The sequence below is a fragment of the Plectropomus leopardus genome, chromosome 14 (assembly GCF_008729295.1).
Source record: "Plectropomus leopardus isolate mb chromosome 14, YSFRI_Pleo_2.0, whole genome shotgun sequence".
Lineage (NCBI taxonomy): Eukaryota > Metazoa > Chordata > Actinopteri > Perciformes > Serranidae > Plectropomus > Plectropomus leopardus.
In genome coordinates, this window is record NC_056476.1 from 22195485 (window position 1) to 22223029 (window position 27545).

General features: G+C 40.5%; 1 protein-coding gene across 1 annotated transcript; it reads right to left on the reverse strand.

Annotated features, from left to right (window-relative positions):
• Positions 1-1536: 1536 nt before the first annotated feature.
• On the reverse strand, positions 1537-27545 carry kiz (kizuna centrosomal protein). Its single transcript, XM_042500144.1, has 15 exons — positions 27382-27545; positions 26808-26870; positions 26109-26271; positions 24694-24768; positions 22778-23393; positions 22437-22695; positions 18773-18892; positions 17920-18084; positions 16707-16857; positions 14525-14681; positions 14024-14086; positions 12600-12686; positions 10717-10786; positions 2778-2824; positions 1537-1842 (listed from the first exon to the last, which is right to left on the reverse strand). The coding sequence occupies exons 1-15, from the start codon at positions 27528-27530 to the stop codon at positions 1748-1750; spliced, it is 2280 nt and encodes a 759-aa protein (XP_042356078.1). The 5' UTR covers positions 27531-27545; the 3' UTR covers positions 1537-1747.

Here is a 27545-nt window from a genome sequence, read left to right on the forward strand (position 1 = left end):
TGGTGGATTTTAGCCTGTTTTAAATTTTAAACGTACTCTTCAATGTTTGAAAGTTAAAAGTTAAAAATGAAATGCTAGAGTTGAAAAAAGCCTTGGCATTTCACTGTCATGCATGCAGGAGCACAGTATGTTATTTTTTTACAGGATCTGGTTAGTGCTTACGGTCAAGCCAAAATTTAAAAAAATCCCCACAATCATAAAAAATTATTTGACACACCTCCCCTGTTTTACACCGCCCCTTCATGAATCATGAACAGTCCCTTAACTATTTTTAGGATAATGAGAAGTCTTCAAAAATGAAATTGAAAGAGAAAATTCCTTTCTGTGTTGAAATTACAAATGATATTGCAGCACTATCATAACCATATATATATTTGTTTTTTGTCCTTCCTCACTTTTGATTTGGAGACACCATGCTCTAAGAACAGAGTTTTGTCTGATGTCAACCTGAACATGATAGATCAATTAACTTGGCAAAGCCGACACTGTAATTGAGTCAGTCACTGTACGGATAACACCCTTTAACTGCAAGATAAAAACCTTTTCCACATCCTCCCATGGCAGTCTAACTACACATGCTTTAAAAAAAAAAGAGCTGAATATCATCCTCATGGTCTCTCTGGCACGGAATCAGAAAAAGTTCCTTTTAAAAAATGTTATTGTGTTAGTACACATTAGTACAATATAACTCCATGAGCTATCTGTCGCACACAAGTATCTGTTGACATGCTCCTTAACATGGATATTATGTTAGGGAGCCTTTTAGCAAACTCCAAATTATTCTGCCACAGTCCCTTTTCTGTGGTGGGTCAGGGCTGTCTGAAGCCATTATTGGTAATGAATGTGGAGTCCTACTTTAAAAGGTTCAGGCATGTAAAGTCACCTAAAGCTGACTAATGGAATCCTGCTGACACTGAATGCCAGGGGCTTTTACCACATCCCAGAATGGCAGTTTTGGAAATTTACACTACAGACATAATGAACTATAAATGTAAACTTGGGAATGAAGCCTCCCACACAGCAGCTCTGAGTTATTAATAGACACTGAGCGTTCAAAGTGCTGCAAAATGATAAATTGCAGAAGACTATTGTGTGGTTTCAGCAACAATCCTGCTACTCGTGACTCATTTGCACAATAATACAGAGGATTTCAGACATGCATCTTTGTGCTTCTGTAGCATGATTATTAAAGAAGCAGCTGCGAAAACGCGTGTAGAGCGTTTTGTTGGGAGGTTCTAAATATTCTGAGTTTGTTTGCGCTGCAACACTTTGTGCCCTGGGAGATGGGCCTCTTCAGCAGGTTCACAGGTCGCGCAGCAGCGTGCAGAGTGGCCATTGTGCTTTGTCATTTCACAGGTGACTCACATCACTACACTCGAGCATGCTGGAGGTAGAGCACTCTGAGATGCTTGCGGCATTCAAAATGCATGATTTTCAGCCTAGTGCAAACAAATCGCTTTAAAAGATCAGTTTAATCTATTTCGAGCTGTTATTATGAGCTGGGAGAGTTGTTCAGATAAAGAGACTGAAGCAGGGTTAACATCAGAGTGTTGGACAACTCTTCACATACTTTACCCAGCGTGAGAGCTGTCAACTTTATTATTTGTTTTTACGATACAGTGTGCATATGATTTACAATGCAGACCACTAAAATAATGGTCAGGGAGGTGAATTACTGCGAGCCTGAGCATTTTTGCAGTGATATAATGTAGTGCATTTAAAAAAAAAAAATATCTGTGGGTAAATATCAGTCACAGAAGTCATCAGTGTCATCGTTGAAAGGTCGAGGACGTAAGGCTGCTTCGATCTCTGAGTCGCCATCATCTGATTCCCCCCAGAAAGCTGTACACAAAGGTAAAAAAAAAAAAACAAGATTAGAGCAGAATGTTTTGCCTTCCATGCTCCACATTGGGTGTTACTGTTTACATCGTCTTCATAATTTCTTTATCCGGTGTATTGTACACTCTCTTCATAGTTGTTCATGGATTTAATAGCACTGAATCTAATGCTTACCTTGAGCTTGAGTGCACAATGGAAATGTCAACATAGCCTTTCATACAGTCTAATATGTCTAAAATATATGTCTTATTCACTTCTCTTGGGTGATCTGATGTCAGCTATGATAATGTAAATACAGATGTGACTTTGGCACCTGAATGTAAATGCATTGGGATCCAACTGCTCCAGCTATATTCAGAGGACTGTGATGTTTATTTATTAGCAGTGCAGGTCTAAGAAATTGATGTGATGTCTGAGTCTGTTTAATCTATAGAGCAGTTGAGTGAAAGGTGCTATTTAACAAGAACTGAGACGCAATGGCACCAGTGGTCAACTGCAATCTGCCTCCACTTGAACTATTGGACAGATTTGAAATTTAAAAAAATTAGAAAATGTCATAGCAACGAGACTTGTCTCGCTGCTCCACATAACAGTCAAAAGCTCTCCTTCAGGGTATTATCTAAAGCCGTTTGTGATGTAAGAACATAGTCCCAATGTGGAACTGTTTTAGTTATGTATTTTAGTTATTTATTAAAGGATTATGTCGCGCTTGCTGACAACACAAATCAAAGCTTTCCGTGACATGGATTTGGCTCCAAGGTCGGTCATTTTTTTGTTTCCGCTTCATCAAAAAGGGCATAGCTGCGTTTCAAGAGAAATTCAATCAAACAGTAGGTGCTTTTTTGGAGAATTTGCAATAATTTCATGCATGTGAACACGTGAACCTGTAATTAACCTATTCTGACACATGTAATCGAAATGACTTTGTCTACACTCACCTCTTGACTGTGGAACAGAATGAGCCTTTGAGTTAGTCCTCTCTTTCCTGCAAGCACAAAGACAGTTATTAGCCTTGTAAAGTTATTACCTTAGGCTTTCTTTGACAGAGAGGTGCTTTTTTTTTACACCAAAAATAGCTTAAAAAAGAGAGAGAGAGAAAGGCAGACAGTGTAGCAGAGGGAACTTCCTTGACTCCTGTTCTAATTGTGCCAAAGGACTTCCACAAGGCCCTCTTTATTCAAAAATAGTCCAAAGACAGGGTTGCCAGGTTCCCATAGCTCTGGTGATATCGCTATGTAAATGTGTGACCTCCAAAAAGGCTTTGATCTACCTCTATGCATATGCAATAAGGCCCCCCGTTCCACTTTTAAAGGCCTCCTCTTTAATTTACATCATCACAGAGCCCATTCAAACCCCACAATATAGCCTCATCATTTCCCAGGTTAGCATACATATCCATATGGCTTATTTGTTTGGACCTTCTATATCAGAGCTGTGTTGCAGCGTTTCTTGGGGGGGGGTTACTGAGTTTTAAGCAGATGAGCTCTGGCAAAAGAAAAACAAAAAAAAAAAACCACAAGAAAGAAAAACTGTTGTGTGGTGTGTTACCCCATCTGCATCAATTCAAACCGATGACCTCTTTGATTGTCATCCTCTCAATCACCCTCATCTCCTCATCTCTCCCTCCGTTAAGTCTTGGCACATGTGACTGTACATTGAGTTTAAGGACCAAATTACTCTGGCTGCGTTCCAATTGCTGTCTCCTAAACTATATATTGCTGCCTTGCACCACTCAAGGCAGAACGCGCGCAAAGGAGAAAAAAAGAGGCAACTCCCATTCCTAACTGTGAACAGATTGCCTGGGTGCTAAAAGCAATATACCATACAGCCAGTATAATCATTAGAATATAACCTTTATATTCATATGCTGATAGGACTTCCTGCAGGAACATTTGGCATGATTTTTTGCATCTGTTCAGACAGCTTGCTGAACCTCAGGCGTTTAAAATGCTAGCAAATCAAAAGCAGAGGCTGAGTAAGGAACGCAGTGCAAAAAAAAAAAAAGAAGAAAGCAAAGACACAATGACGGATAATCAGCCTATCTGCTTGCAAACTGAAGGTGCACTGCATATAATGGAGGATTTTCTTTGCCAAAATGCATTTTAGTAATCATATCATGTGAACGGCATGAATTGTGGTGACTGGATAGCAGTGCAGATGGTAAATATTTTTCTGTGTCGCCTATTTTGACTCCAGAGTTATGGTAGATACTGTTTTTGGTTTGCAATGTCTCCTTGGACTATGTTATGTTTGGGAAAATGAAAGCTTTTTTATTTGGCAAAATCATTTCCTTATGTCCATAACAGAACAGATGGCCATATAGAAAAAGATTTTGATGAAAGAAAATAATATCATAGCCAGTTAGTAGTTATTGTGACTGTACCAGTGGAGATAAAACTGGATATATGAGTCCTGTGGTGTTTCAGTATACATTGAATGTGCAATTTTTTGGGAAGCTGAATTTCAAATTAAATATTGTGTGTGTGTGTGTGTGTGTGTGTGTGGGGGGGTGTCTATCTATCTAATCTATCTATAAAAAGTACAGCCATACATTACACTATGGGGGTTTATTTTTGGGTGTTGAAATTATATTGATACATGGACGCCAAGCATTGATTTTTTCAAATTATATACGTTATTTATATTACAAATATAATGTAATAATGACATTTATGTTATTTCTGTTTTACATGCCTAGAGCAGATAGTAAAACTTCTGGGGTACGGCGACACCACTTAGACAAACCACATGCAGAACTGCAGTACAGCATAATACTAGAACTATTAGGGACTGCACTTTATATATCAGAGTGGAGGGGTGTCTCAGGTGTGACTTATTTTTATTTATTTATTTTTTTGTCAATATCATGACCTCCCCAGAGCTACAAATATGTCTCCATGAGCCCCAATGAAATGCATGGCCCTCCCTCCACCACATATAAGCATATTTGATAGTTTCTGGTCATGATAAATGATGTGATTCTGGATTTTTTTTTTTTTTCAGAAAACATGTCTTACAAACCCACTTATAGTTGTGAGGTTATTTAAATAAATACAAAATACAATCATTGAAGTTTAATGTTCCTCTTAGCAAAAAAAACAAAAAAATATCTCTCTGTCCAGTGATTAAAAAATATTTGGAGTGCCTCCCCTGTTTTGCACCATTCACTCCCTTCTTATAAATAGGGAACAGTCCCATTGTAATAATATTCACCATTTTTAAAATTAATTTATGATTATAATTAAACTTGCTGACAATTATTTCCAGACAGCGGTACATGTTTGCTTGTCACAGAATGGCATTTTTTTTTTATTCTATTTTTTAATCAAAATTTTGGTTAAAGGGGAGGGTCATATTTAGCATATTCAGCCATTAAGGGGTGTCCCCCTAAATTACATTACATTACAGCTGCTGCCTTGCTATACATACGTGGATTTAAAAAAGACATCCACCTGCTATCAACATTCAGGCTTCAAACTGAATAAGAGATAAAGAACTGAAGCACAACTAAACTACAAGGACTACTGCATCCATTTACAACTGTTAGGCAACAGACCCGGCAGCAGCAAAAATACAGCAATAATCTATACGATTACTTCCTCTCCTTTGCCACAATAATAGCTGTTACGGAGAGTAAATTGGGCTTTTCTTTTCTTGAACTTCCCCCCGGGGATGGGAATGGTCTATCAGCTGTTCCACTTCACTGAGGGACAGGACTGATTTCAAGACAGGGCTATTACCATAGAGAGCCCAGTCTGGATCTGACCCCACCAATCTAATATTCCGTTTCCATAAACATTTATGCCAGTTCATCTTCTGCTGAGTTTCCCTTAATTGAGGCAAATGATCTGAATATGTAAGACTGGGTTGGCCAGTGTTTTACAAGCTTTGGTAGACAGAGGTGAATGTAATGTGTAAAATGATGCAAATTACAGCTATTGTAATGTCCTCTTTTTTTCCCCCAATGCCTCGCTCATTCTCTTTCTCTGGCCTTTACAATTCATATTGTTGTTTATCTCGTGTTTTAACAGTTTCTCTGTCTGCTATGCATAGCTGAGTCCACAGCGACCTTTGAAATCGTATGAGTTTTATACACAGTTGAAGTTTGTTGTCAGTGTATTGCCTTAATCAAACCTCCGTCTTGTTTTGTCAGTTTACACCACACTGGTGTTGTATGGGCTGAGTTAAAGCTAAATTTCCATATTCTGAAATGTTCAAAATCAGGTTGTAAAAAAACACAAGTTATGCAGGCTGGTAATGCAGTGATATACAATGTGCAAATACCCATTACACTGATAAAACTAGGACAATTATGTCACCACATTTTATGTACAAAAGGATGAAACTGGCACCAGTGGTTAGGAATAGTGACGTGTTTCTTTAAGAGTAACATAATAATTATTCCACTATTCCACTATGACTGTTCTCTGTTTTTCTGTTTTTAGACCTAGGGTTACACTTTTTGTTGTTCTTTGTAAATTTTTTCTTCATTTGCCCCTGAGCATCTTGACTCTGTTTTACCAAAATACCAATCTTTTGAGTATTTCAACTGTGAAATAAATAAACAAAAATACCACTATTGCAAATGTCTGATAAATACTATCATGAACAGTTGAGATTACTTTATTAAATTGTGTCAGGACCTGTTCTGCTGAACAAGTACGCCATATAAAACAGTTTTATAGACTACAGAGAACGTAGCAAAGGAATTCAGACCTATAAAAGGCTGCAATTATACATCTATTATTCACTCTGATGTCCATTTTATAAAAGTATGTCAAGTGTTGTAGTCACATATTGGCAAAAATATCCCAGGGCATAAGGACGTCTTTATGTAGAACACGCTATGCTTTTAAACTGCAGTCTAATTGCTAAGCAAGAATAGGTTTGGTTTCTTGGAGTCGCTGGAGACAGATTTGACTTGTAATCCTGCAGTCACATAAGGGAATGTGAGGGCTGACAGAGGAAATATTGCTTACCAAGCATTTAATACTGCCTTGCTCACACAGATAGCGAGAGAAACTGCTTTTATTTACCCCAGCATTTTTTTTTTTTTAAAGCTCCTGCCACCCACACACAAATGCTAATAGCACAATAGCACTTTTGCGCAGCGGTGCTTGTCTAAAGGTAAAGGGAGACCCATCACCTCATCATTCCCATCAACTCCTACTCCCATCCCAGCTATGACCCCGCAGAAACATTGTTTAGGCTCCGTTTAGATGTACTCTCACAGGCCTGAATGGTAGCGGGATATAGCGCTCAGTGGGGGCAAACAGTGAGAGGCAACTGTGAGTGCACTGTGAGTGGGCACTCTCTAACATGTGAGTGCTCTCTGCTGGCGACGAGTAAGTACTGCAACTCAGAGGAAGAGGTACTGGGAGGGCAATGATTTCAACACAGCGTGCTCTCCTCCTGACTGGTGGCAGTCTAGTGGAGACGGCCAGTGTGTGAGGGATGGCTGAAGGACAGATCATTCATATCATGTTGTATTTTTTTTTGTGCGCCATAACCTGTGTGAGGGTAGACTAATATTAACTAACATGTCCAACACACACACACACACACACACACACACACACGCACACTATGTGAGTGTCTTAAGAATGTGTGAGAAAATAATTTGAACAATAAAGCAATGGAAAAACAGCAAAATTCAAATAGCGCCGATGTCAAAACTGATTATTATGTTAATTTTTTTATGTCTCCATTTGCTTAAACAGTTTACAAGTAAATAAATCAAAAGGCATATTACATTAACAAAACACAATAAACAGTCGAAGCAAAGAAAGCATTTGAATGCTATTTTTAAGGTGAAATCAGGCATCTTGTACACGTTAAGGCAGCCTATGAAGGACAGTGACCTCCTCTGGTTGGAGCCTCTAAATGCTGCCTTTCTCAGTAATCTCTCTGTTGTTTGACCTGCTTTGGCCTGGTTGTAATCTTATTCTTGTTTCTAAATTAAACAAGATTAACTAATTAATTGTCAAATGTAAATAAACGAGAAAAAAAACAATAGTATTAAATTTGTTGGCTGTTTTGAGAGAGGATATATTCTCCAAAACAAATACAGAAGTGGTGACTCAGTGCTGCCACATGCACTTTACTGATCATTCATATATTATCTGTGAAATTGTTTACATGTGTTTCCCTACATTCTCCGCTACCATTTTGTCCGTTACTGTCTCTCTGTCTCCCTCTATCTCCTGCTCTCTCTTTCTACGCCCCCCCTCCCTCTCCAGTCCTTTCTCTCAGCTCATGTCCCTCTCACCCCTCCATCCTCCTCCCAGTGAGCTGTCAGAGATCCACACACATCGCCTCCCCATGAGAGAGCGAGCGAGCTTCTGATTTTGACATTCTGAGTGATTTGAGGTCGAATGCTTGAGCACATCCTGTTGTCCAAGGCAAAGCTGTAAACCACTAATTGTTGAGTCAAGGTTTTTGTCAAGCAGGCACTAGGCACAACAATCATCACACCGGCTGATGGCTGGAGTATTCCGTTTTGTGCGTGCGTCTGTGCACATGCATGCAGGCATTTTTGAGGATCAAAAACGGGTGTGGGGGTGTGAGGGGGGGCGATAGAAAGGTATTAGAAAACCCCAAAATAAAAATAAGAAAGGAGTGGCATCTGAAATGCCTACAGTAGAAAGGAGCACAATGATTCTTTGCACGAGAGGAAGCAGTGGCATGCACTCGCATACAAAGGGGAACAAGTGGTCTTTACATGGAGTGCAGCTGCTTATTAAGACTCACTCCTTCGTGCATTATTCCTTTCATCCCCACTCAACCACAAAGTGATTTTACTTTGCCACTCACAAAGACAGCAAAAGATTTCTAATGGACAAATCAGTCGCTTCCCCACGAGTTATAATACAATAAACAGCACATTCTATAAAAGTATCTGACTGAAAAACACTGTGTGGGAGAGAGCAAGGAAGAGAGGGAGAGTAGAGAGAAAAAAGAATATGAAAGACCTCAATTCTCTCCAACGCCATAATAGTGAAATGAGCACATATAAATGTGTTAAGAGTATCTCTTTGCATCTTGTATAGACTGCATGTATTTAATCTGTAAAGCTTATTAAGGCCCTAGTCATTGCTATGCAAAGCAGCACCCAGTGCTTTTCTCTCGCTTTTCAGCCGAGTGCAGTGTTTGGCCAATAGGACTGGCCCCCCGCCTCTCATTCTGCATTCATAACATGCAACATTTGCACAATGTATCTCTCAAAGGCCCTGAATAGAAGGCCTTAATACTCATGTAAACAACTGCAAACCAATTACTTAATGAATCGGGCCCACACATAATGAGGAGCCTCACAAAGGGCTATAAATGCATTTTTTGCACCAAAGCCTCTGCTTTAAACTACAATCCCTCTGCTGTAGTCTAGGCTTAACTGGCAAATCATAATTATTGTCTAAGACAACAGAGAGGAAGCCATTTTTGTATTTTGAGTCCAGCTCCATCCTCCTTTTGATGTCACTCATCAGCTCGCTGACAAAATAAAGCAAATAATTAACAAGTAGGATGGAGAGGAGGGGGGGGGGGGGTACAGGAAGACAGAGAGGAAGAGGGGCAAATAGATGGAGAAAGGGCAAGAGAGCGAGAGAGAGAAACACACACAGAGAGAGGAGAGAAGCAGGGCAAGAGCATGCTGCAGTGTTATGCTTCTGCTTAAGTGCAGGGCTTCCAGACCACTTGTGGAAGCAATAAAGCGCAAGAAGTGACTGTGGTAAGTGGAATGCTTAAATCTAAGCGTCCAGGAGAAGCAAAGAAAAGACGGGGAAATCGCTGTATGACCACAGGAAGGATAAGGGCCACGGTGACTAGTAGCACTGGGCACTGCTTCCTTACTAACCCCAGTGAGATTTCAGTGTCAGGCATGCATAACTACCCATTTGTCCAATTTTGCTTATGTACACAACTTGTGTCTCATTGCTACTTAGGACATTCTCTGTTTCTGTCCATTTTTTTGTTCCACAAATTTTGTTTAATCACGTATATTGCCGGCTTCCCATGCACATTAATGATGGGAGGACAGGCACCATCTGAGAGGGTCTGGGCCCGAAATTGGCTCATGTTTATTAAAGAGGGTGGTCACTGGGGCTGGCAGTGGCAGGCATCAGCAGCTATGAGGACCACAATAGAGCCAGCCCATTAGGCCCTTCCCTGGGCTAATAGGCAGACTGGGAGCGCCTGCTTGCCAGGCCAGAGAGATACAGACTTCAGCCCTTGTGTCAGCGTGGTGCCCAGTAATCACATGAAATCAGAGAAGATTATTCCTCATAACGTTTACCCAGCCATTACTACAGCCCAAATGGGTTCGCAGTGAAGAGGTGCTCTGAGGACCCGACACGCAATTGCAGATTTGATGAAGTCGTGTTGATATTCAAATGTATCCGTGATGGTGTTAGCTTCCACCAAGCTATTTATCATTAGGTCTTCTCTTCCAGCCCACTTAGGGCTCTGATTTGAGCAGCCTAAATGTGTTTCAAGGGTGAAAAATGAAAGGACATTTGTCCTTGTCAACACTTGAGTCTCCTTCTTCCAAAACAGTTGTCCCTGATTCTCTTCTTGACATGATCTGTTTGCCTTCTGACAACAAGTATGACGACAGCGAGATTATGACTCCCAATTTATTTATTTATTTTTTGTGATAGTCATTTTGTTTTGATTTCTAAAACCTGGCTGAACCTAGCAAGCAGTGAGTGAGAGGGGCTTTGGGGGCCTTTTGTCTTTGTAAGCGAGTTAATGGGTGGCGCCCCCTTGATCTTATGGAAATGAACAGGGAATTATGAAAGCGGCCATGCAAATGTACATCAACCACTTTGGTGTCTGGTGGCCCATTTCCTGTGGCCCGTTGAATAATAACAATGTTCTTACCGAGGGTAAGGGTCTTGATGTGAGGAGCGTTTGGCCCTCCCCAGGTCCTCTTCATGGCCATGATTTATTCCTTAAAAGAGCAAACAGGGCCAGATAAAACCATTTGATTTGGACATCTCATCACAAGCTAATCTACAATGCATATTAATAAAGAAACTTATGGTGAGGCTTACAAGTGGCTCAGACTTGGTATCTCAACCTTTGGTTTTGGAGTCTCTTGATATGCACACAATGGTTATGTGAGAATACAAAAATAATTTTTTATTAAATGTTGAAGTCTATGAATACCTAAACTTAGATTATGAGTCTAAATTAGGCTGAGAAAATCTGGATTAATAGCTTTGGGCTTCGTCTATTAATTAACTTACATCTATGTACACAACATGGTCTTTCTAATAAAGGTCGACCTACTAATCGGCGAGGAGTTAGGGTCACAATGTCAGTGACTACATTCAGATTTTGCATCGGTGCAAGACTTTAATAGTTCCCTTGTTTCAAACTAAAGCACACATTTCAAATTTAAATTTTCAGCCCAGTTGAAGTAATACTCAAAAGTAATTGAAATACATATTTTAAATACAACTAACGGAAATAATGCTAATCTCTGATCACCGTTTTGCATGGAGGCTCGATACACAAAGTCAAAACAGTGTCACTGAGTACCTCTCAGGAGAATCTTGGGCTGACATGGAGGGAAAATATTAGCTCAAAAAACAAATATTACCCCTACTTAAGTTTTTAGTTAGATGTTCAGTTCCACGTGTATATTTAAGTGTCTATTAGGGGTGTAATGATATTTCAATCTAGATTGATAAATTGATTCAGTGAACAACAATCCAGTAATATAGATGCAAAGTGAAAACATCAATACATCATCTTTAAGATACTCCCTTATTTTGAAATTCCCATGACACGTATATGTCTCCATTTCCGTCCAAGCTCACCCCCTTCAGAAACATTCAAACAGTTTAGCGGCCTAGCGCCAGGCAAAACATGGTAAGCAGCCAAGAAAAACACAATGAGGATATTTACGGATATTATCTTGAGGAATTCATGATAATACTGGCACGTAATTGGTATTGGCCGATATTGACTTTGAAATGAAATATCAGAAATGGCCAACGTGCTGATATCTTCCTATGTAACAAACTGATAAAAGAAAAAAAAATGTTTTTTAACGTGAACATGTTCAAAATGGCAGGTAGATTATATAAAAAAATTGAACAGACAGATAAAAAGATGATAAAATAAGCACTTGAATAACTGAAAATACATATAAAATTAAATATAAATCAGGGTACAGGCATATAGATAAAGGGGTATAATCAGTCAGAGAATTTGGGAAAGAATGTTGTATAATTTCTTTTTCAAAAAAAAACAAAAAAACAAAAAAACATATATATCTGTAAAGGGTTATTGGCAAAATGAGTTGTTATATATTGGCATATTGGATATCAGCAAAAAATTCCAATGTCGTGCATTAGTAATCATCTTATATTGGTCCCAGACCCCTGAATTGCATGGAATCAAAATTATCTTGTGACAGGTTCTGTAATATCAACAAATATCATATGGTTTTCCAAAGAAACAATATAATATTGTTTCCTGATGGAACTTGTGGTTTACACCCCCAGTATCTATTACTTTCGATATCTGATAATATTCAAACATCTGTTGAACAGAACATCTTAGCTGATTAATTCACTATCGGCTTTTCTTGCTCCAAACCGTCTTTATTATACCGGCCTCTAAAAATCCACTATCGGTCGACCTCTACTTTCTGTAGAGTCCTTATGTGTTGTGAGAACAGATGGCCAGCATTGACTGAAGGTTAGGCTCACGTTGCTTGCTACTTGCCTGGTAGAGTGGACTACATCTCTTACCTGAGAGGTCATCGTCGTCCTCCTCTTCAGAACTCTGCAGCCTTTCCTGCATGGCTGATTGTTTAAGTAACTGGTATGCTTTTGTCTCTGTTCAGGGACGCACACACAAGCACACGCATACACACAGGCACACACACAAAGTCGCTGTCAAATATTTGCTTAAAACCCAGGTTTCCAACTTTCAGAGGTTTCTGTGTTTGATGAGACAACACGCTTCAGTTGCTGAGTCTTTTGGTCTCACCGCTGAACAGAGTGGGTGAAAACACCGTGCTCAATCAGCTAAGCTGTTGATTCTAGCCTACAGTATGTAGCAACAGTTTCCATGAGACAGCAATCAGCATCTCGCATTATCTCAGCATCCCCTACCAGGAAGGCAATGATTGATTTTCTGTTTTAAAAACACTCATAATTACTTGCCGCAACACTAAAGTAGGTATCATATTTGAGAGGAGCAAAGAGAGACTTTGCTGGTAAAAATCAACAGAGCAGAAGTGCATAATAAACGGGCTGTAGTCACAACGATGCTGTGAAAACACAAACCAAATCAAAGAAGAGAGCAAAATTGTGATCTTGTATGACCATGCCCTAACACGCTTTACTTGGTTTCATAATAAAAGTACCACTTTTAATCATGTTCTTAAAACCATATCATATTTACAGCGCTATTCCACCCACAGTACTTTATACAGGCAGCACTTTTACATGTTGTCTAAAAAAAACCCATTAGGAATACAGTCGTGCATGTCTTGGCAATTACTATCAGTTCCAAGGTCATGGTATTTGATTGTGACATTGATGTTGCTCACCACAGCAAAGCCCTTTCCTTGCAAAATCTTTAGTCATGTTTTCCTTTTTTCTTTTCTACTGGTGATGGCTCTTTTGATTAAGTACAGCGATTGGAAACTGGACTCATTTTGCTGGCTGTGCACCTTAGGGATGCAGACACATGAAACACCCCGCAGGATATCTGATAGCCAAGGGTAATATAGGATTGCTTTACATTTCAGAGGTGCAGCTTAGGGATGGGCACACCAACTGCTTCCAGGATGCCTTCACATCTAGTATTTTTCAAGTCCAGCCTTGCCAGAGCATTGTTTAGAAGCTAATGAGAAGCGATGACAGATCTCTTGCGCTTCCCACCCTGGCGTCCTGACAATTAAAGCCGCCGCATTATGCCGGGGCCAGCGAATTATCAATTTTGCCCAGAATGCCTCAGACCAGGCTGAAAACATAGCTAGTGTTTTCTCGGAGATAATTAGAGAGAACTAGCACAGCTCTTCAGGTGGGACTTTGACCCTGGATTCACCTTGATCATCCTGCCTCAGCCATTGCGTAAAAGAGCCCATTATTCACTGCAGTGGGAAGAAAACAAACCACAACATAAGGACAGTGTGAATGCTGGGGCACCGGCGATGCCTTTTTACCTCTAATAGGAACACTTTCCACAGGGCTTTCGTCCTGGCTGTCCTCTTCAGTACTTTGTAGTTCTGTAAGAAAGGGAAGCGCATAGTGAGAAGCAGTGGCAGGGAGGAAGGGAGTCCAGGGATAGAAATGGGAATGGGGGGTCTTTCTTTAGCTCTGAATAGAAGCCTGTAGGAAAACCGGGCTGTGAGGGATTAATAAAAAAGCTCTATGGTGAAATTGATTTCTTTCATAAAAGCGAAGTTCTCTGCAGAGGTGGTTTGCAGAAAAAAATAGCAGCAGTCTACATCTGTTCCTGTTAATGGTCTTGTTTTATATTACTGTGCAAAGATAGACTTATCTCAGTGTGGGATGTTTGTGGGAATCTACTGGCAACTGTAACAAAGCACTTGCGAAGGGGAGAGCTTTTGATTGTTAGAAAATGCACTAAGACCCAGTATTCAAATACTGTCGTCTAATTAGAATATCCCATGCTTATTTTTATACTAATAATCTTCAGTGACCTTGGATCTGTTGCTTCTGTACTGGCCTGGCGGGCTTCACATCACTGTCAGCCAGGAGAGAAGGAGGACCACACGAAGAAGACAAGTCACTCTCGTCCTCCGCTGAGGGGCACTCCTCACTGGACCGGGACACAAGTGTCCTCAGCAGCACTTTGGCCTGTGAGCAGCACAAATTAAAACCACACTCTTAATTGTTCCCATTTTGTGAAGGAAGTGTCAAATTGAACTCTCGCCGATTAGGCAAGTCATTTACTTTGGCCACGGCTGCTCGCACAGAGGTGCAGCTGTTCAAACGCCAAGAGAAAATAACTTCAAATTCTCTCACTCGTTTAACTAAAAAAAGATTATTTCGCACACTTTCGCTCCCGCTCTCCCTCTCAATCACACTTTTTTTTTCTCCTCCTCTCTCACTCTCTCTCCCTCTCTTCTCATCCATGAGATTAGAGAAGCGCCTAAAGAATGCAATCACCCTGGCGTTAATGTGCAACACGTTCCAGATATCTCCCCTCTTGGCTGAGAGAATTGAGACAAACTGCTCTCTTCCTCCCTCTCCAGCTCATTTTTTATCTCTGGGGAGATGAGGATACACAATTAAGAGGAGCTGTTCCGGGAGATGAGGAGCAGGGAGATGCCTCACACCGATTTCCTTTCTCTTCGTTGTTTCCCTCCCCCATATCAAATCCTGCCATCATCATCTCTCTTTTGTGATCAAAGACTGCCTCTCAGCCTCAGATGGCCATTTGCAACTTTTAATGAGCACTAATAGGGAGGGGATGATCAGGAGGATTTTGACAGTGACAAACTTTAAGTACATTGTAAGTTGTTATCAGTAGGTCGCAGCGAAGATTGACAATGCGCATGCTTTCATTTTCTTCGAGGGGAAGGGAGGCAAAACACATGCCAATCTGAGCTTGCCACTTGGTATTTGATGTTGCTGCACAATAAAAACTGTCTTGATCCTTGTCCCCGATATCCGTCTTTGTTCTTTTTTTAGATTTAGTCAAATGTACCGTGGGTTGAGGGCTCTCGCAGACCCACTGCATTTTAAATATCAATGAATGCAACTGTTAGCACTTGAATATTCAAAGGGCCTCTTTGAGTGTGTGCATGCGAGCTGCATGCTCCCATTTGTCGGAGTAGCCGGGCTGTGTGGCATTACGTGAATGGAAATTTCTGTTTGCTCTTGTGTGAGGAGAGTAAGCTGTTGTATGAGAGGACAGAGAGGAGAGCGAGAGAGAGAGCGAGAGAGAGGGAGGACTAAAGGGAGAGAAGGAGAAATAGAGGAAGGCAGAGAGAACTAGATGGAGTAGATGGAGTGAGAGAGATATAGGGGGAGAAAGATTTTCACTCAGGCTTTTCCTGATGCACTTGGACACAATGATGTAGATGGCAGTGCCTCTCTTCCTTTTGTCAGTTCATATTTTCAAGAGGCTCTACAGTCTCCCTCTTTGCCTCTCTCATTGCGTCGGGAACACTGGAGCAAGATCTCCGAGCCACAAGAACCTCCACAAGATGAGTCCGCAAAAAAAAAAAAAAAAAAATTAATAACATAAAAACGTGCACGTCATTCCTGCAGATAGAATTTTCAGAAAATTCCTGACCAATCTCTTGACATTATCTTTAGCTTTTAAGTGTGAATATTAATTGTAATTTCTTTCTTTGTTTAATAGAGCATGATCCACACAGGGTCAATGAGTGGGGAAATTTAAAATAATCTTGTCCGTTGTGAAGAAGGTCCAAATGGCTCCCTCATTCAATCGGACCCAGCTGACAGCTATACTTTTGGCTAATGCCAAATTAAAGGCAAGTGTTTCTCAGATGAATACGCCACGTGAGATGAAAGAAGCCAAGCAGAGGCTGTAATTTGCGATTAGCGCATGGGTCAGGGTTTCCCTTCTGTCTAGGTCAACGTGTGGAGCAATCTGATGAGTCGGCAGCCAGGGCTTGGTTTCAAAAGCCAGACACAAAGAGGGCACTCACTACCAACTACAGCTCTCTTCAAAAAAAAAAAAAACATGCACAGAATCAAAAACACTAGCCTTTTAGAAAAGTGGGGGGAAAAAAGAAGGCGTTTAACTCTTGCTGTCATATGTGCGTGTTAATGTCTGCTTGCTTTTGGGAGCGAGTGTGACCTCCTACTTGTGTGTGTGCGTGGTGGCAGTGTATGTGCCTCCAACGCTACCTGGTGGCTGTAGGTGGCATGGCGCTCCAGCAGCAGCGGTGTGAACAGCTGGACCAAGCGCTCAGTGCTGAGGACACGGCGCTCCTTCAGCAGAAGGGCGTGCTTGAACCAGCGATCCCACAGCCGAGCGGCATCAGGAGGGAGGCTGGTGCTGTGGTGAGGGTGGGGGCAGAAAAAGAGAGGCTTTTTTTATTGAAAACACAGCACAGTGGGACATCTGTAAATATGTTTCTTACAGTAAAAGAAATTGCTTTATCAAGGATTATCAAGGAAATTGAGTTTAACCATTATGTCAAGAAATTATATAACACATTTGTCGCACTATTTAAAAAATATATATATATATGAAGCATTCTTAAAAGGCTGCGTGTCCATCCAGTTTAACGCTTTAGAAGATATAGATCATTAATGAAAGCCAGTTAACACTGAATAGACATACAAAGCAATATAGCTCCTGGTTGAAAACTAGATAAAAAGGTCAAAGAGCCAATAGGCATCTCCACAGGAAAGAGAGGGACACTGCTAGATGTGTTTCTTTGGATTGAGTACATAGCAGGAGAGGTCTCAGCGAAATCAATAGAGTAGTGAAGCGGAGCATGGATTTGGCTCAGAGTATAACTACTCATTATCCAAAGGACTGGAAGTCACAGATAGGGCATTTTAATTTACTCATGACATTCACCCGTGCAGTGTTACCACAGGAGGTGACACCAGAGATGACCTTTACATTTGTGGACAAGGGAGACCATATCGAATGGTAGCGTGCAATATCTTGGCGACTGTTGTAAGTGCGTGCCCTCTCCCCCACTGTCTGATCAAAAAATGCACAGGCAGCTATCCAGTCTTTGTCTGAAAAGTGGAATTCACATTTACTGCAAGTCTGTGAAAAGAAAAGAAAGGTCTATTGAACTCTGTAGCTTTCAGAGCACTGATATTTGTGCTCTGAATTACTCCATTATGGCACTACTCATCAAAGGAGTTGAAAATGCCATTGTCAACACAAAACACACTCTATATTACTCTGTATTTAATCATATAACTACATTTTTGCTAAGTAGAAAAAAAACCATTATGAGATGCTCAAACCCGATTATGCCATTAAAAAAAAAAATCCACAGTCACAAGTTTCATAAGCTGAAAAAAAGCACAAATAACCACAACTACAGGCACGAGTCTTTGTTGTTGGATTCACAGAGAATCCAGGAGGCCTTACCTTATTTCATTAGGCTCAGTGCTGGACTGGTGAGCTCTCACTAGATCCTGTGGTAGCAGGCAGCCCTTTGCTGTGCTCCATGACAACCTCTGAAGTTCATGAAGGATGACTGCTCCACATGCTTCAAGGTCCTCCTTATTCAAGTCCGCTCCACCGTTACAAAGGCTGTCCAATATATAGAGAGCAGTTAGCTATTGCTACAGAGTCCTGGGCTCAGCCTGCAGGTCACGAGCCTCGTGGAGTACATCCAACAGCTGCTAACACTTCACACAAATACACACACAGTATACAAGTATGATCATGCACATCAATGCACATGATATTACAGCGACACTACACATTATACCGAAGGTCACGACCCAAGACGGCCACTCTCTTTGCTACTGAAGATGTTATTGACATCATTTACAAACACTCGTGTTTGCATCGATGGGGATAAACTGGGTTTAAAAAGAAAGGGGAATCTTTCATTTGCCAGACATTTATCCGTACTTTACAACAAGAACTCCAATTATGGTAAATTAATCATGCTATGAAATATAAAAAGGCTTATGAAAAATAAGCTCGGTCTAATGAAACACATTCTCCATCCTCCATCTCCATGACTCCCCCAATAACAATTCAACAGGGCGGTTACTATAACAATCCCATGTGTTTGAAAACCCCTCAGAAATAAAGACGTGTGCACGTCGGTGATGACACTTCATCTAGAGTGAGAGCCCTTGGCAGAAGGATAATATGTTTTCCTCATCTGCACAAACTGCTCCATGGCCGTTAATAAATACATGCAATGTTTAATTCAGACAGGGAGGGATAAGATTGTGAAGTTTGAAGAAAGACAGTAAGGGTGTACCTGATAATTCTATTGAGTTGTCTTCCATCAATCGAAGAATCCCCGTACACTCTGGTCTGTTCACCGCAGAGCCGTCCTTCAATGCTGTCTAGCAGATTGAAGAGTCCTTCCTGGGAGAGACTAAATACACATCACCCATTAATGTGGTGAAAGGAAATAAAAAATAGAGGAGGCCATGTGATCGATAGGCTGGCTATTTGTAAAAAAAAAAAAAAGGATGCAGTTTAATCCAAAAATCTAATAAATTTTTTTCAAGCAATTTCCTTGAAGTTTTCAAGGACTGCTGGAGGAATCTGATCATTAGAAGTGTACCTCCGCATAACAGTGCTTCAGTAACTTAAAGTGTCTGTTTGAAGGTGCCGCATGCAATGACAGGGAGGGGAATTGTATGGGAGAAGCTTGTGAAATGTGGCATTCAAAACTAGACATTGTAGAATTAGCTGCCTCCTGCTGAGTTCAACTTGAACTGAATAGTTGCATGAAGTTCATCATAAATATGTAAATTAATTATAAAAAATTAAAAGACAATATGTAAATGTAACATCATTATCTCAAATTTAATAAATGTAAGAAAAAGGGTTTCAAAAAAAATAGAGGGGCCTCAAAATGATTTCTTTTGGTGAGAGATTTACACTTTAATCTGGTCCTGTGTGAGACTGCAAAATGAGAAATGGATGCCTAATGCATGTGGATATTGGGAATCCATCTCTTTCTTGAGCATTAAGCTCTGGGTGGCCCTCATTGAATTCTCCCAGAAACCCCAAGCCGAGAGATCCTGAGCCCCCTACATAAAAGGGGCCAAAAAAGAATTTATGACAATCTGTAATGGGCTCCTGGGTTAGGGGTCAGCAAACAATTGCTCCTTCTTTTTTGCAGGTTGTTTCCTGGTAACATCCTGATTAAGCTGGCATCCATGACATTCTGTAGTGTGCAATCCGTCTGTGCTAAGTCCTCTTCAGTGTGGCTGAAGTAGCATAGGCAAAAGCTCTATCTTTTTCTCTCTCTCTCTCTCTCTCTCTCTCTCTCCTTCTCCCTTATCGTCAGCGTAGGCCTTGAAATAGTCATCTTTCTCTTTCCACTTTATTTGTCAATGCTCTTCAAAAAGAGACCTTTAGAGAGGGAGAAAGTGAATTAGTTGTGTTTTTCTGCAAACCTCTCTCTCTCATTATATTGTTGCCAGCTTTCATGTCAAGGTCTTCAACCTCACTTTAGATGCTGCCGTTGTCCGCATGTCGACATCATCAGGAGCCTATTGTTAGGTCTGAGGAAGAGGTCAGCCTCTCCGCAGCGATATTGCTCTACAGTGTACAGTACGGGCTCCAGTGTGATTTACCACAGCGAATGGTCTCACTGTTGAGTGATTGATGTCAGAAGGATCTCATCGTGGTGGCACGGGCAGCAAATATAGCACACAAAGGAATGGAAACACAAGTAATAACAAGACACTGAGGGGCAGGGATTGCCTGACTAAATTTGGGATGTGCATATCTCACCACAGTGTGAACTTACAAAGTACTGTGTGACAATGTGCAATGAGCCTTTGTTTTTGTAAAAAAGCTAACATCACAAAACATTGTTTTTAGGCCTATACATGTTACATACAACCACTAGACTTGTATTGTATTTATAAGAACTTAAATTGTGTGGCATGCTGTGACCAATGAGGCAGAACCATCATGCAGTTCAGGGACGACATATTTGAGAGCAGAACACAGTGAGGCCATTATGATGGGTCTCGAAGGAAAAAAAAACGAACCTGGAGGATATTTCAGTCGTATACCCTCACTCACCCCAGCCATGCTGGAGGAGAAATATAATGGGATAATCTAATGAATTGCCCGGGCTTGTTTTTCCTGACTGTGAGCTGAATGGAGGGAGCGATTTAAACTCTAACCTTAAGAGAGAGAGAGAGAGAAAGAGAGGGAGAGAGGATAGAGACTGGATGCTCTCTGAGCTTTACATCAAAGCCGCTGGTTTTCTGCTCATACACAGAAGCCCTCCGTGTTAACAATGAAAGCTGCAGCCCCCACCATCGTCTACCCGGTGCAGGCTAACTGCAGTTCCTCTTAAGGTCACACTATAAACAGTATATTTAGACCACACAGCAATGCCGTCATGAACATGCTAAACTCTCAGAGAAGATGAAATATTTTGATGCTCAGTGTCATGCACTGGATAATGCTTAAAAATAATGTGATGTTTTGGAAAAACATTAGTATGTAATGGTAAACAAGCTAGGGCGAGGCGAAATGGAGTAAATATCACAATATTTTTGGCTAAATACCTTTATCGATACTGTACTGACACTGTGATGACAATTGGTGCGTTCACAAAATATTTACACAACAAGGTTTTTGATAATCCTCAGCAATGTTGATTTAATGAGTAAGTGGTTTAACGATTATTTTCATTGTTGAACAGTCTGTGGACTTCTCTCTCAATCAATCGATTAGTTCGGTCAAAAAAAAAAGTACTAAAAAGTAAAAAGTAAAATTGTAAAGAAAGATAAAAGAAAGAAGATATTCAGTTCTGTCACACAGAAGTAAAGGAACTAGAAAATATTCACATTTAAGAAGCTGGAATTAAGGAATTTTGACTTCTTTTTTCTTTCTTTTTTGCTCAAATTGATTAATCAGTTGTCAAATTAGTTTGCGATTAATTTAATGGATGACAACTAATCTATTAAGCGATTAATCATTGTAGCCCTAGTAAAGGCAAATAAAAGAACGGCAAGAACAATCTCAAAATTAAATTACTTTGCTGTAATGCAGCCTTTAAAACCAGGAAGACACCACTTACAATATTACGAAATCAAATATTTGAGACGATATCTAATTTCATATCACAATATCAATATAATATCGATATATTGCCCAGTCCTAAAACAAGCATAATGTATGTAACCCAAGGACACAAAAATTGAAACATGGGGACTGTCCTTAAGAATATGGTAAACAAAAAAATGACAGTTGAAGTTTTCTTTCTTTTTTTTCAAGCGTATGAAAGGTCCCGTTCACAAAATACTGTATATATACTGAAGGGAAAATGCAGAGGCTCTGGGTGCAAACATTCACATGGGATTTTCTGTGGCTCTAACCCCATCCAAAATGATCCTTCAACTCAGAGGCCATCATCACGCTAAGGATTTGTGGCTGTAAGTGCTGTCCACATGCCCACCCTCCAGAACACTCTATGGTGCCACAAATTTCCTCCTCCACTGGGGACTTCCTGAGGTCTCTCAAGCAGAAAATTGCTCTGTTACAGCATTATCTTGGATTATGGCAATATTGTTGGTGACAGGTCCTGAGCTCTCCCTATACGATGCATCACTGCCACCACCGCAGCTGCCGCCGAGCCACAGAGAGCACGGTGGCATGGACCGTGACTCCCACAATCCTCTCTGTCAGCCTCTGATGTGATGGTGGCAAGGACTGTACGGTGTCTTCACCCGTTCCTATCATTAACAGCCCTCTGTGGTTCAGCACGGCTATGCAGAACATTCTCCTTTCTCAGCTTGCTTGGCTTTAAATCATAGGGAGGGGAAATACTGACTGCATTGTGCACTTTTTAAGAAGTGTGTTGCCCTACAGGAATCAAAATGTTAGTGTTTCTCTCCACTTTGAAAATTTCAGACAACAAAGTACGGAAGTCAGACATACTGTACCTTTCCAAGGTCACTACTGGAGCTGAGGATTCAAGGTTTAACCGCCGTATGTTCTTGGAGCCATCAGAGTGGAGGGACGAGTCAGGACTGTGCTGATTGTGATCGTCACTTCCTCCGGAGGTGGCATTCCTCTCAGGTGCCACACCCTCTGGTAAATCCTCTTCCAGCTCAGATTGTGTCAGAGAAATGGACAGGTCACTGGCACTGCTCTCTGACAACCTCACGTCAGAGCTTGCTTCGCTGACACTCCCACATCTACCTGAATGTAAACACATTCAAGATATCAGCAAAGATAACAGAAAGATATTACAAGGCAATGAGCAAGAAATAGCGCTACAAACCTGGTATATCTTGAGCTTCTTTTGCCAGAGTGGTTTGAGGCATTAAATGGCTGAGACCTCTCTCTCCATCTTCCATTATGGACGGCTGATGGGCCACCTCTCGGGAGTCACTGTGTTCAGCAGGGGAATTCTCAGCCTTCATGAGTCTACTGCTGCTGGGAGACAGATTCTTCTCAAGCCCCGTCAAGGTCACCAGAGGTGAAGGTTCTTGTTCATCATCACTTCCAAAAGGCACATTGCCAGCTGCGCCTGTTAAGGCATGAACAGATGGAAGCACCGCCATCGTTCTTTCATGTTTGTCACTCAAATTACAGCCGTCGGGGGAATCGTTTGAGCCTGAAATGTCATCTGATAAATGTGCTCGGTTGCTGGCGGCATCCTCTCCGCCAACTCTGAAGTCCTTCAAAAGGCCACTTGGTAGACGTTCGCGGGAGTGCATGCTGCGATTGGGTGAACGATGCAATGCTTGGTGTGAGTGTACACTTGTGGTGCCAGCTTCAGCGTCAGACCCTCTGGAGGTCTGGCGGCCCATAAAAATTACCGCTGGTGGTTGTGTAAAATCCCTAGCTGGGTGAGAAAGGGAGCAGTCCTGGTGCTGTTTATACATAGCTTCAACCTGCAAATAAAAAAAAAAAGAAAGGGGGAGTGGGCGATCACTGAAATGTACTCATCTTTGGCAACAAAACTTTCTCTTAAAAATCATATTTGTAAATACACACAATTCTTCAAAGACTTGAAATTTTATGCTTAGGTGGTATAAGCCTATTTTGAAAGAAATTAAACTCAAGTATGTTAACTATCCATTTTACAAATTTGAATAAGTGTAGCTTATTTGGGCCAAGGTCAGAATTATTTTCACGGCATCTTTCAGAAGAATGTCTCCGGATCAATGTTTTAACTTTTCATCTTATTAGAAATCCTTTAGACAAGTTTTGATTCATGTCTGCAATGTCACCAAGGAGGGGAGGGGGGGAGTGAAGCAAAAAAGCCTCCCTCCAAACATAATAACAAAAAGCATGGCTTCTGTTTCTTTTCTGATAAGCGTCTTAAATACCAAACAGTTAGCTGCTTAATAACATTCACTGTAAACCATGCAGCCTGCCCAGCAGATCCACAAAGTAGGTAAAAAAAGAGGAAAAGTTAATTTCTTGGCTGAGTGATTCCATCGGTAGCTGCAGGGCAAAGTAGAAAGTGTTTCACTAAAGTAGCAATTGATTCTTCTATCAATCTGCGGCACGCGTGTGCTCTTCCAAGGAATGTATTAAATATGAAAATCATATCCCGTTATCATCTGTCTCCAGCTTTCAGCCCGGTAAGCTTCCCTTAATGAATGCTGCAGCCTGAGGGACATGCACACTGCCAGCCAATGGCTTGTATGCATAATGGAGTGACGGTACCATTTTGCTCATTACAATATCGACAGGCTGACGGGGGTTTTGCACACAGTTACAAGTGACTGCTCTAGACAGCATGCTCCAAGTTATTATGAGATGTCTTAGACATTTCATCTAAAAGAGCTTTAACTGCTTTAAGTGAAGGGAGAAAGCAGCTATGGACTTGAACTACATCGCTTGTACAGATGCACCAGCTAGGATTAGACACCTGTGCTATTACAGATACACAGTTTAAATGTAGACTCCTCTACAGATTTACCAGGCATAATGTCTACTTCCCTTTGTTATTCTAAACCTGAAAACACAGCTTGATAGAAGTGAGATTTGCATAAACCTTGTAAACATTTCAAAAAGAAGGAGCCAACATAAAAAAAGTGTAATTTTTTAACCGTAAAAAAAAAGCGTAAAAACACACACCAACAAGGGTGTCGCAAAAAAATTGTAGATATGACACGATGTACAATTATGTTACTTCCAAACAACAGTGCTATTCTTGTTACCTAACATTGTAACACATATTACCTTTGCAGTGTCAAGCCTGTTCTCTGTATTCTTCTTTGCTTCCATAAAACTGGAAATCTTCTCGAAAAACTCAGCCTACAAGACATGTAAAGACAGATTGATAGACAAAGATAAAAGCAGAAAAAATGATACGTAACTGACATGTGACAAGCACATTGTCAGTGCATGCAAACCCCAAGAATTGTCCATTATATTGCTGTGATAGTGTTGAATATTATCTGCATGTGATGTAAAAGCAGCAGGTATGAAGGCAAAAGTGACAACATCGATCACAGTCAATCACAGTCAGTCACGACTGGTTTTCCCAAGTGAGTGTCCTCTGTGTAGCTGCTGCTGCTGACACCCTTTAACATTTATCTGACCGGCCAGACTAACTGCCTTAATCCCAACTCCAATTAAAAAATCCTAATGGTCGTTTTAAGGGCACTTGGATTAGCTCAAACATGCCCCCCCACCCTTTATCAAAACAGTGGCAGTTTACAGAAGCAGACCTTTTTTTTTTTTTTTTTTTTTTTTAAAAATCATAATTCTGCATTTATCCACTCATGTATTTGAACGTTTTGCACAAACAACACTAAAAAAAGATCTAACTAAAATTGTCATGAATAAATATATGCAACTCAGCATGCAGATTTCATTTCACTCATTGTCCTATTTGATTATTTTTCATTGTAGAGTTAAACTAGAAAAAAAAATCAGGGCAAATTCATAAAACAAAAAACAAAGAGCAACAGGACAACCAAAATAACAACAACAAACATGCAGGACTCATAAAGCATCAAGAGGAAATAAACCAACTGCTTGAGGGGAGAGAATGACTAAACCTCTGGTGCACTTCAGAGTCTCTATATTGGGCAATTAACTCAGTGAGTCATAATTAGCCAATTTTGTTAATTTGATATTAAGCTGTCAAGCACTGTCGTTGAGTTTTAAGTGATAATCTGACTGGCTCATTGTTTTCTCCCTCGTTCATTTGCTTGTCGTGATAAATTGCACAGTTTGAGTGTTTACTATTGTCACATCAAGCAATTGCAAACAAATGTTTCTGCTCTGTGTTAAAATTACTGCATGGCATTAAGGCAAATGTGCATGAACATGCTTTACTAATAATACAAAAACATTAATCGAGACATTTTATGATATTGTAGGTCAGTGTGCTTTTTGTTCTCATAATAAAATCTCAGAATATGTGGTAACCTAGAACAAATGTTTTTCTAAATACACAGTATACAAAAATGAATCAATTATTAGGAATTTAATTTAATATTTTAGAAAGAAATATGCTTGTCTAAACTTGACTAAACCTCAGGGGGCAGGGTGTTTGTTCACATTGCTCTTCATAAAACCCCATAATTAGAAAAACTACTCCACTGAACAAATGAAATCGTGTGCATATGTGTGTGTGTGTGTTCTACCTTTTGTTGTTGCAGGGGGCCACGGTCAGGACTATATTCCTTCATGCTAATTTCTATGCACTCCACATCCCTCAGAAGCTCAAGGTTTCTCATTTTCGCTCGTGCTTCCCTGTCACAGATTTCCTTGAGATAACTGCGCAGTTTGGAACACTTTATCTGTGAGCTGAAGGCAGTGGAGAACTATTATTCCAAAGAAATATTATCTTGGAGCATTGTCAAAAAATAAGAGCTAGACGTTTCACAAGAAAAGGTTAAGCACAATATGTTTTAAATTTGAATCTTCTCAACTCTCGTATCAGCCTAAGCTTTGCTGTTTTGACCTGGCATGTTAATATTCATGAGAGTCAATTTACGATGAAAACAGGCTGTTCAGCTTACATCCAAAGGTGCACTGTGCTTGTAAAACACTCGAGTACTGTGGTGATATATTTCTTGTTTGTTTTAAATCAGATCAACACAAATGCAAAAGAAACATACTAACATGACAAGGCATCTATATACAATATAGGTTGTAGAATATTTAAATATCATGGTAAATATGCAAAAACTAATTTTATTTTAAAAACGAATTATATAGTAAGGGCTCTCTTCTCAAATATCTAATACATAAAAGCTACAGCTTAATCTTTAAGTCAAGATATAAGAACAAGGATAAGGTAATCTTTTATATATAGAAATATCGTAATCTGTGTAACTTACTTTCTATGATCAGATCTGGAGTAAGCAAACCGTTCCCTCTCCAGCTCCTGTCTCCGTTTCTCACTGCACACAGAAAAGTCAGGGGAGCTGTCACACAGACCACAGCAGCATCTCCGTGGTATGCTAGGCTAATTGATGGCTAATTACCAGCAATACTAAATCTACTAACGGTCCCTTTTTACTCATTAACAAACAATAAAGCGCGTGCTAATACGCGAATTGGCTACATTAGCTACAAAATTAGCTATATGCCGCACATACAAAAAAACACGAGCATTAGCTTCACAGACGTTAATGTCTCCGTTATTTGGAGTTAACTGTCCATTCGTCTAGTTACATGCAAGAACAACAGCAACATTACTACTGTTAGCCAAAAGTAGCGTTCATGGTAAACAGGCTAACAACGCTAACTAGCATCCCCGTCTGCACTAACTGTGCTGGTTAGCTTGGTAGCTAGCCGCCTATGTCTTTGTGACAAGCCGCAGGAGGAGAGTGGAAGGCGGCAGAGATTGTAACTCAAGTCCGCCGTCTCCTCAAGGCCCTGTCCCGATCAAAGAAAACAGGGAAACCTCACCTTGTATTCATGCTTTGACGAATCGACTGAATCTTTTCATAATATTGGTCCTCTCTGCGAGCCATGCTTGCCATTTTCCTCCGCTTTGGCGCTACTGCTGAGTCGGGAGGAGGAAGAGGGGGGCGGCCGGTGTTTACAGTGGTTACCATGAGCACCGCTTCCCA